This window comes from Fopius arisanus, unplaced genomic scaffold, assembly GCF_000806365.1.
Source record: "Fopius arisanus strain USDA-PBARC FA_bdor unplaced genomic scaffold, ASM80636v1 scaffold00241, whole genome shotgun sequence".
Classification (NCBI taxonomy): domain Eukaryota; kingdom Metazoa; phylum Arthropoda; class Insecta; order Hymenoptera; family Braconidae; genus Fopius; species Fopius arisanus.
This window is the reverse complement of record NW_011887980.1, coordinates 15,230-26,535: the sequence shown is the minus strand read 5'-3', so window position 1 is coordinate 26,535 and position 11,306 is coordinate 15,230. Positions and strand designations below refer to the sequence as shown.

Genomic DNA, 11,306 nt, shown 5'->3' with positions numbered 1-11,306 from the left:
TTCCCACTTTTTATTCTTGAAGGGAATTGACCTGTCAATTCAGCAATTTTGATAGCGCGTGATTTCGCCGGTGAGGTTCACTGCCCTGACATGTGTCATTCTGGCGCAAAGGCGAATGTACTCACGTGTATGGTGAAATTAATTTTTGATGATTTTGCATTTTCAATTTCCGTGATGGTGAAATTGGACTCATTTATTGAAAGTGGAATTTAATATTCAATGAAGGTATTTACAGTAGTTAATATTTATGAAATTGAAAAAGGTATTTAATATTTATGAAATTGCAGGAAAAACTATTTATATAGGTTTTTGGACATCACACATTGTTTTGGCAATTTTCGTGAGGATTGATAATCAGCTGATTGGGTGATAACTGGCCAGGATGGTAGGGTGTTTACCAGGTTTCTGGATTGCGATGATGGTCGCAACTTTCCGGGCGCATGGAACGTATTGCAGGAGAAGGCAGAAGTTGATGGATATCGTTAGCAGAACTGGTGCTTCCCGGGGGAGATGTTTCAAAATATTAAGGGGATTGAGTTAAGTCCATGGGCCGAACTGATCATCAACTTACGGATAACTTTATGTATTTATTGCGGTGAGCTGAGTCTGGGATGGGTCGAGAAATGTTGGTGTTGGAGAATGCAGGTAAAATCTCGTCTTGCGTAAATCGGTCTGACATCGAGTTTCCCCTCTCAAAAGGGACCTGGTGAATATTGGCGTAGTACTCAATGTTTTCCTTGCATGTTTGCCTGTTTTCGGTCGGAAGTGGCCGTTATACCATTGCGTTCAAGAGGTAGCAGTTAAAGATTCGGAATACTATGGAATAATTTGGCTATTTTCCAGACGGAGGTATGTGAGGGAAAAATAAATTTCAGTTCTTCCTTCTAGTTTTTTTTTGTAACATTTCTTATTTTCTCTTGTATGAATTCCCCACGTACCCTCTACCAAAATTCAAAAATGAATTGAACATATCACAACCCTGATTGATTTCAAATCCTGAATAGGTCAACGAAGTTCTAGTTGTTCACCAAATATGACGTAGTATGTATATTTACAACGATCCGGAAGTTTGTGTGCTCGACTGTACGCCGACTTCATTAATGTTCGTAAATGTACGCATTCAATTCGGATAGTTACACTCCGTTTCAATACTGGCCTAGTACTACTATTATGATGATCTCGGTTGTCCGCATATTATTGTTCTTTCTTTTGTCTTTTGGTCTTTCGGTTTCGTTAAGTAAAGGGGTTTCGTTAAGTAAATTAACGTGTGAGCAAAACCCTCCCGGAGAGTCCTCTCACTCGCGAATTTCCGAACGGAAATTTTAATTCTCATTTCGACGCCAATTTATGATTAATTTTGTAAATCTACACTTTGTAGACTCCATCGGATCCATTGCATCATTGGTGCAAGTCACCTTGGTCTGAGAAGCGATCGGGAGAACCGAACTCTCCACCACTTGACCAGCCCGTGAGACCCCTGATAAGAAACGAGGGATAGGCCAAACTTGGCCCGGTACTGGCAGCTTTGTGCCAACACCGGACCTGTCGTGGGCCAACCGCGGTCCGTTTCTCATGTATGGTGAATCCTATCCGAGAAGGGAAGCCAGAAGGAGAATATTCGGCCTGTCGATTGTTCCGAGATCGGCAAAATTTTCACCGATGTATCCACGGGATTTTTCTGCATTGTTATTAGACGATACGGTTCCGGTTCAGTTCGAAAGATTCATATCCGCCAATTTTTATTCATCAAAATTGTTTAGAAATTTCGCGAAATACGTGTAGAATTTCGAGAAAATTATTTCCGAATCCATAGTCGAAATTATTGGAGCAAGGTAGACTCGCATGATCAATACCTCATGTTATTATGATTATGGGTTTTGATACTTTAAGGAATTATGATTGCCTATATTTGGTCTCATAAATTGCAAATTTTGTCCAATAATTTACAACCTCTTTTGCCTTCTACAATGATTCCCAAATGTTAAAGACTCCATTCATCTTTAATATTTTTCGAATTCTCAAGATTTTACCGCCCTACCCCAGGTGAAATTAATTGAATAGCTTGCAACCTCCCTTTGTTTCTGCCATGATTCCCAAATTATCGTGGTTTCTCATATTTTTTATATGTTGGAATTTTCAAAATTTTGCCACTGTTTAGAAAATAATGTTCCCTTATATTACCAGCAGACCTTCAAAATTATTTGGCATTTCCCAAAAAGTTCGTCGCACATAAATGAAGAAGTCAATGTTTTCAAGTTAAAAACACATGAACGCGAAACACGAGCGATTTTTCCTGAAAAGTTTGATGATTTTATTTGTTTGCAGGAACTCTGGAGGGAAATACCACATGATTTTGAAGCTTGTGTGGTGTTGAAGCGAATATTTTTCGGACCCAAATGTCGACCAATAGAATTGTATAATCGATCGAACTCGGTGTCTTCTCTAATTGGTAATTTAAAGAAATTTGCGAAGACACTCGACTGTCTTTACCTGGGGAATTTCTGCATGGGGAAAATACTAGCGGTTCCTCTACTAGACGGCTCAGGAAACAAGGATACCAGCATTGATTTGACCACTGTGGAACCACTAAGATACCTTCTGCTCTGTCTGTGATGAGCTTCTGTAAAACTCTCAGCAATAACGAGAAGGGAGGGAAGGCATAGAAATATAAATGTGCCCAATTGATTGTAAATGCATCGACTGCAAAGGCATCTGGGTCCTTCAACCATGATACATAGGTCGGGCATTTGTTGTTAGCACTCGATGCAAATAGATCTATATGAAATGGACCAAAATTCATATTGATTATATTAAAAACCTCCGGGGCTAGTTCCCACTCTGTCTCTGAAGGCAACCTTCGTGACTCATCATCCGCCTCAACGTTATCTTTTGATTTAATGTATGAGGCAAAGACTATTATATCTTGACTCTCACACCATTGCCACAGATCCTTAGATCTATTCTCGAGCCTGAGGTATTGAACACTGCCTCTCTTATTGATACATGCAATTACGGTGATGTTGTCCACTCCCAGGAGAATTTGACAACTCCTTACATTCCCGGTAAACCATCTCAGGCCCTTACTAGCTGCAGTAATTTCTAATTGGTTAATATGACAGATTCTTTCGTCATTATTCCGAAGACCCCTGACTCTTTCTCCATTACAAAAAGCTCCCCAGCCGGTCGTGGACACATCTGTAAATATTTCTAAAGTATAAGTTTCTCCCCGAATCAGTTTAGATGCTAGTGGTAAATTGTCAATCCACCAACGAATGTCCTCCCGAATATAATTTGGTAGTTCCATTTTTGCTGAGTAGCTATTTAATTTATGTCCCAGAGCAATGAATTTTGCTCGTTCTAAACTCTTCATATGAACCGGTCCGTATTCCACAGCTGGGCAAACGGATATCAATTTTCCAATTAATCGTGAGAAGTCTCGGATCTTACATGTTCGTAAGTTTATAAAACCTTTAGCTAGGGACCTGACACTGTGCTTCTTTTTATCTAGTAACTGAATGCAAGGCACTGGGCTATCAATAATAAAGCCCAAGAATTTCATAGCCTTGGAAGGAAATAATTGACACTTTTTCTTATTCAGTAGAAATCCTAACTCCAGTAATAAGTTACATGTCGATTCAACGTTGACCTCGCAATCCTCTATTGCATCTCCTAGTAATAGAAAATCATCCAAATACATAACAGATAACTTTCCTTCTGATCTGAGTTCATTAGCCACCGGTTTTAGTGTCTTCGTAAAAACTTGTGGTACAGTGTTGAGGCCAAATGGAAGACAGTTGAATCCATATAAGTTGTCTTGGAAAAAAAATCGTAAATACTTCCTATGGCTTTCCGAGATTGCGATGGGGAAGTAGGCGTCCTTTAAATCGATCTTTGCGATATAACAGTCATTATTTACTAAACGTTTTACGATTCTTATATCCTCCATCTTAAATTTGGGTGCTTCAATAAATTTATTAAATTTTTTTTAAGTTAAGGATAAATCTCTTATCCCCATTTGTTTTGTCTATCAAAAAATAAGAGAACAGAAACTCCGTCACATGGGAGACGCTTCGATATGACTTGCTCTGCACATAAGCTGTTTACTATTGTAGAGACTATTTTTATTTTCTCTGATGGAAAACTAGGCTCCGAGGGAGGTCGACGCTGCACGGGACTATCGGTGAAAAGGGATTTTATAGCCCCTCACCATAGATAGAACAAAAGGATCGGAGGTTAGTTTTTGCCACTGAGGTAAAAATTTTGTTAAACGTCCTGCCACCTGTCCCTCGGCCTTACTTACTGTTAACGACAAAGATAACGGTTGTCTTTTTTCTGCATTGTGTAAGTTATCTATCTTTCTATTGTGACTGATAGCCTTTTTTACTATTGGGCTCAATGAGGGTAAAATCATCGTGCATCTGGATAGAGATTTGGTGGTGTAAACCAGCAAGAATCCAGCTCGAGTCATTGAGGGCTCAGATTAACTGTGTGCAGTTCCTATCTATCACCGATTTTTCGCATGATTCTTTTGTTTTAATAACCCACATGAGGCTTGTACCCAATGCTGAAAGGGGAGTGCTCAACTGAGTCTGTATAAGTCCTTGGAAAAAATTCTTCTTCAACACTAGCTGGTTGACAACTGACTTAATCTCTGGATTCAATTCGGCGGCTCTGAGAGAGGGGCATTTTTTTGGTGAAGGATATTTATCCACATAATCCTCGCGAGCTTCCTTAGTTAAGCCCTCTTGCAGGATTTTTGACCAGCGTTCAGCGATTTCTACGTACACCTCAGGCCCTCAGGATTGTTCATAGGTTGGAACCACTCCTAAGAGGTTGAGGACGTCATCTGACAACGTCAGTTCATTTGCATCCTCTTTAACTGGGGTTGATGAATCGCTTTGTAGGTGTATGACATTTGGACTCTGGTTTTGATCATCGTTTGGACCAATAGCCGGTGCTCTGTCCATGTTGACGTCATTCAGAGTTCTGGCGTTAATGTTGGCAACCTTTCTTGCATTGTCTGTCTGTCTGCTGCGTGTTGTCTCGCTCGGAGAATTGTTTGAATGATGCACGACCAAATCGTAGCACATTCTCTACAAATAGAAACTATGATTTCTTGAACTTGGAGTCCGACGATAGAGCTGACATGTCCTGCCGTTGCATGCTCAGTAAATATCGAAGGTTTCTTTCTTGAATTTGCATATATTTCTTACAATTTCGCGGTAAAATTAAGCGAGAATTCATAGATGTCACTCATTTCCGTGACGATATTTGAGAAGTATTTTTATGGTCGGTTGTCTCCTGGGATTCGAAAGGGTGCATGTGATCACGGAAAGATTCCCAGTCTTCTTGAGTTATGTCATCAGCATGTATCTTCATCGGCGTGCTATAACGATGATACTTCTCTCTCGCTCTCTCACATCACTCCACAGAAATGTTTTTGCCGTTATCTCGTAAACAATTGTGCTTTGAAGATTTTTTCATTGATTATTGTTTAAAGTATACACAAAAAATGCTCCCCAACTCAACGACAGCTGATCGATGAATTTCGAACACTTCCGGGGTTCATCGGATCGGTGACGCGAGGGTCTCCACGGAGCTTGGGACCCCGCAAAAACCATTCGTACCGTCAACATCCTCTAATACGCACCTGAACATTGCATGTAAATTTAACCATTCACGCATCTGAACCATTTTCCGCGAGTGTCTCACCTACGCACAACGAATTAATGGTTTAAAGGAAATCACAACTTCACCTGTTCAATCAGTTCCACAGTCGAGCAATCAACGGAAGAGAATCGAACTCAACATATTCGACGGCAGATACTCCGAGTGGAAAAACTGGAGTGATCTCTCGATGGTGGAGAGTGACCCCAACATGCCATGAGTGCAGAAGCTGGGTCGCCTCTAGGGCCCGCTGAAAGGGTTAGCTGCAGCACTCATCTCAACGTTCGGCATCACGGAAGATAATTACGAAAGGGCGGAGACGAAACTCGTAAAGAAATACGAGGATCAACGACTCATCGCTCAGGCGCTGTTCAACAGGGTGCTAAAACTCCCGGAAATCACCAAGGCCACCGCAGTGAACCTCACCGCCAACGCAGCAGCTGCAACAGAAACCCTCGACCAGCTGCCTCAAATGACAAAACTCAACTCGTCCAAGCTGCTCGAGCAGATCATTGTCCACCTGCTGAGACATTCGCTCGACTCCGACACCCTGAAGATGTGGGAGTTGAAACTCGGAGAAAGCAAGGATTTCCCAACGCTCGAGGAGTCCATCAACTTTATCGAGTCATGTGCCAGGGGAATCAACACTGGAGACAAGCTGCACTCAACGACCAGCAGCTCAACGCAACGATCACCGCCTGCACCGAACAGGAGAAGAGTTGCACACGTGGCATCAACGACGGAGAGGGCAAAGGAGACCTCAACGAGGCGCCTCCCGAGAAATTGCTGTGCCTTCTGCCTAGGAGGGAATTACATCGCCAGTTACAAGAAATTCATCGCATCATCACCAATCAAAAGATTCGACGTTGTCGCCACCAGGCGGTTGTGTTACAACTGCTTGGGATCTCACCTACATAGCAAGTGCACCTGCCGGAAGACCTGCTACAAGTGCAAGGCTACCGGACAGGACAAAAGACACCACCCCCTGATCCATGGAGGACACGTGGATGTCATGGAAGACGTGGAGAAGCTGGAGAGCTGAACCCGGCAACACCAGCGTCCACATCAACGGCAGAGCAATTGAGTGAGTGGATTTCAATTATATTTTCACCACTCGCCCTCCGTCTCACTGATCCGTATCACCAACAGCACATCAATCAACGAAATCAACCGATTCAACAACCACTGAGGGGATTTACGCCCGCTGAGTCAAGTTGAAAAATCAACTCATCAGCAGAGATCAACTGCAACTGTGAACCTCGACAACCAGAGGATCAGTGCGCAAGAGAAAATCACCGAGAATCAACAATTATCATCCTTCATCAACAATCAACGGCAATCGACGCAACCATCTGTGCTGCTAGCAACGGCGCTAGTAAAAGCAGCATCACCACGAGGATACCTGATCGATGCCAGGGTGTTAATCGATCAAGGCTCGGAAATATCGTTCATCACCAACAATCTAGTACATCAACTCCACCTGAAACGAGCACATCCAACTCTCGAACTAATCGGAATCGGTGGAATACCTTCAAGGACCACGACAGGAGTTGTGTCAGTCGGGCTTCAACCTCAAATCTGAAATCAACGAGTCGAAATCACCGCACACATCTTGAAGAAACTCAACACACGACTGTCATCATTCTCATGTTCAACGACCAGGATTGGCTTACTACAGGATCCTCAACTAGCCGATCTAGATTATCTGAAGCCTGGACCAATCGACATCATCGTCGGATCAGACAACTATGGGCGGATCATTAAAGAAAAAGTTATCAAATCAACATCAACACAACTAGTTGGCCAGCAAACAGCATTTGGTTGGAAAATATCAGGTTCAATCAACTGCCACAGCTGTTCACCGAGAATCTCCCTAACTGCAGTTCGGAATTCCGCGAACGAATAGTTACTCGAGCTTCTCCAAAAATTCTAGATCCAGGAAGAAATCAACAAATCACCGGAGTGCCATGAGTTATCAGCCGAGGATCACTAGAGATGCACTTCAAGTCGACGCACTCCAGACACGAGACGCGGCGCTATGTTGTGAGGCTTCCCCTGAAAACCTCAGCCACAGCCCTCAGCGACTCAAGGCTCAAAGCAACACGTCAACTACACTCGGTAATGAGACGCCTGCACAAAGATGAGGCATACTCAGCTCTCTACAAGGCCTTCATCAAAGAGTATCAACACTTCAATCACCTTCAAGAAGCACTGGAGATTCCAGAACCATCCCCAGCCTACTATCTACCGTACCATGGGGTCCTGAGAGACGATGCCATCACCACGAAACGGAGAGTCGTATTCAACGGCTTCAATGCGAGCTCAACGGGAATATCGCTAAACGACATTCTCTATACAGGAGAAAAACTGCAAGTGGATGCAGTTAACGTCCTCGCGTCGGCGAGGAAATGCCAGTTCGTTTTTGGGACGGACATCCTGAAGATATTCCGCCAAATTCGAGTTCGTCAAGACGATTGGGATCTTCAACGAAGTTTGTGGCTCAACGAAGACAATAAACAAATCACCTATCAACTGACCACAGTCACCTATGGGCTCAACTGTTCACCATGGATATCACTAAGAGTCCTTCAACAACTGGGGGAGGATGAAGGTCACCGCTTCCCAGCAGCAGTAGAGACACTTATTAAAGAAGGTCGCTACGTTGACGATATTTATGGCGGTGCCGACTCCATCGATCAACTAAAAGAAATCGCTACTCAACTGCAAGGACTTTGCGAAGTCGGTGGCTTCCCACTCCAAAAATGGAGCAGCAACTCACCAGAAGCCCTCCAACAATTGGGTTTATCACCGCAGAACTCACCAGTAAAATTTGACGAATCAATCATCAAGGTCTTAGGCCTTTGCTGGCAGCAATCAACGGATACCTTTAAATATAAGGCCAAGAACTTCACGTCAACGACGTTCACCAAGAGATCAGTGCTATCAGAGATCGCTCAGATCTTTGATCGACCGGGATTCAAACTCATATGGAGATTGAAACTCAAATGGGATGATCGCTTGCCGACGGACTATGAGGAGATGACGAGCGGAAATCAGATCTCAATCCCGAGATGGCTCAGACTATCAACAGACACGATCAACGTTCAACTTCACGGGTTCACTGATGCATCTAAATCGGCAATGGGTGCCGAAGTCTACATCAGATGGAGGAAAATCAACGAGCCTGCCCCAACAATCATCGTATGTGCAAAAACGAGGGTGGCACCGCTCAAGGAAATGATCATCCCTCGCCTCAAACTCACCGCTGCACTACTGCTCACCCGTCTTGTAAAGACAACTCACCAGATGTTCGAACTCGAGATCGTCGATACTCACCTCTGGTCTGACTCATCTGTTGCTTTAGCGTGGATCACCAGTCATCCTTCACGCTGGAAGGAATTTGTCCACAACAGAGTAGCAGAAATCCAAGAGACATTGCCAGAAGCAACCTGGAGACACGTCAGTGGAAAAGACATTCCAGCAGATTGTGGCAATTTCAACAAATCAACTCATCAACCATCGACTCTGGTGGTCAGGACCTGACTGGTTAAACCAAGAACCAGATCAGTGGCCACAATCTACAATCGACCTCCATTCAGAAGTCTCACTCGAGGAACAACCAACACCAGCTCACCCAATCGCAGGTGAGGTCAACGTCAATGTTCTAGCAGAGGTGCTGGAGAGATACTCAACACTTTCAAAGGTGCTTCAAGTGACAGCCACCGTCAACAGAGCAGTCACCAGGTTCAGAAGGCAACCTACACCCCAGACACCACTCATCACACCAGAACAACTTAACGAGGCTCGGCTGTTCTGGGTAAAACTAATTCAAAACCAATTCTTTGCTGCAGCAATCAGAATCCTCAGGAGAGACCATCAACTACGAAAGGGAAATCCACTAGCAAAGCTGACTCCAATCCGAGCTAGGAATTATGAGAATTGGAGGATGGCTCAGAAACGCTCAACTGGATCATGACAAGATTCACCCAATCATCCTGCCTCGTCATTCACATCTCACCACACTGGTCATCAACGAAGCTCATCGACGAAACCTTCACGGAGGTACTCAACTCACATTGGCAATCACCCGCCAAAAATACCGGATAATTGGCGGCAGAGGCACAATTCGATTTCACATCTTTCATTGTGTCATCTGTACCAGATATCGAGCTCAACGAGCTCAACAGCTGATGGGGCAACTTTCCGCATCAACAGTATCACCATCGAAACAGGGGTGGATTATGCTGGTCCAATGCCCATTCTCAAGTGGAGACCAACAAATTCTCAACCAGCCTCGGTGCACATCGCAGTCTTTGTCTGCTACATCAGTAGTGCACCTGGAACTGGTCACGCGTCAAAGCACAGACGCATTTATTGCAGCGTTCAAGAGATTCACCGGGAGACGAGGAATCCCACAAGTCATGTACAGTGACAACGGTGGCAACTTTCAAGGCGCCGCTGAAGTTCTGCATCAACTCTACAATCGAGAATCACCAGAGAATCAACAACTCCAAGCTGCACGTGCCACAAATAGAACTCGCTGGAGCTTCATACCACTACAAACAGCCCATTTCGGTGGCAAATGGGAACCAGCTGCGGAATCTACGAAACATCACCTGAGAAGAACGCTGGGAACAACGGGCACTCACCTGCGAAGAGCTCAACACCTTCTTGATCCAGATCGAGGCCTTCCTAAACTCCAGGCTAATCTCACAAATGTCTGACGATCCAGACGACCTTCAAGCGCTCACCCCAGAACACTTCCTGATCGGTGAGCCACTTCAACCCATCCCAGAGCCATCGTACATGAATAACAACCCATCCAAGATGCATAGATGGAATCTAATCACCCAGAAAATTCAACAATTCTGGTCAAGATGGTCCAAGGAATGTCTCCAACGATACCTGGCAGCCTACAAGTTGAATCAACGACAAGAAAACATCAAAGTTGGAGACATGGTACTAGTGGTCAACGAGAACTTCGCACCAGCAAGGTGGCCACTAGCACGGGTTATAGCTGTTCATCCAGGAGCCGATGGGCTCACCAGAGTAGCAACGGTGAAGACTACCTACTCTGAAGTATCCAGGCACGCAGACGGTACCCCTAATCCAGAGAGGTACGAAACGAGAGTCAGGACCTGGGATCGCCCTATCACCAAGCTTTGTCTCTTAACCACAGACCCACCAGGAGATCACCCACCAGAAATCAACGCAGAAGAAGATCAGCAATGAATCAACTGAATAAATTCACCACCAATCCGATGGTGAATTGCCTCCGGGATGTTTAGAATGGAGATAAATATGGGTGGCTTTTCACCTAAAATATAAATCGGGAAAATCCGGTAACGATCGTGACCCCTCGGTCAACGGTCATCAGCAAATCTTCAAAAGTCAAATCACCCCCTTTCAACGACCCAGTTCGTTTCTACCAGTGAACGCGATAGCATCGATAGTATCGGTAGCATAGCGTCGATAGCATAGCATCGATATCCATTCCGTAAATCACCACATAACTCAACGAAACTCAATGCGCATGATCACCAAATCATCCAACAATTGACTCAACTCACACAACTTGTACATCAAGACATTCAACACGTACATCAATTCACTCAACTTGTACAGCAACCATTCAACTG

The 11,306-nt window shown here is 44.2% G+C and overlaps 2 protein-coding genes across 2 annotated transcripts in view; both read left to right on the top strand.

Annotated features, from left to right (window-relative positions):
* Nucleotides 1-6,709, top strand: part of LOC105272696 (uncharacterized) — a 9,233-nt gene extending 2,524 nt beyond the window's left edge. Inside the window, exon 2 of the mRNA XM_011314910.1 lies at nucleotides 5,967-6,709. Coding sequence (XP_011313212.1) covers nucleotides 5,967-6,709 — 743 coding nt within the window. The remainder of the gene's footprint in view (nucleotides 1-5,966) is intronic.
* Nucleotides 6,710-7,662: 953 nt separating this feature from the next.
* Nucleotides 7,663-10,099, top strand: LOC105272695 (uncharacterized). Its single transcript, XM_011314909.1, has 3 exons — nucleotides 7,663-9,157; nucleotides 9,204-9,484; nucleotides 9,830-10,099. Exons 1-3 carry the CDS (start codon nucleotides 7,663-7,665, stop codon nucleotides 10,097-10,099), a joined length of 2,046 nt encoding a protein of 681 aa, XP_011313211.1.
* The last annotated feature ends 1,207 nt before the right edge of the window (nucleotides 10,100-11,306 follow it).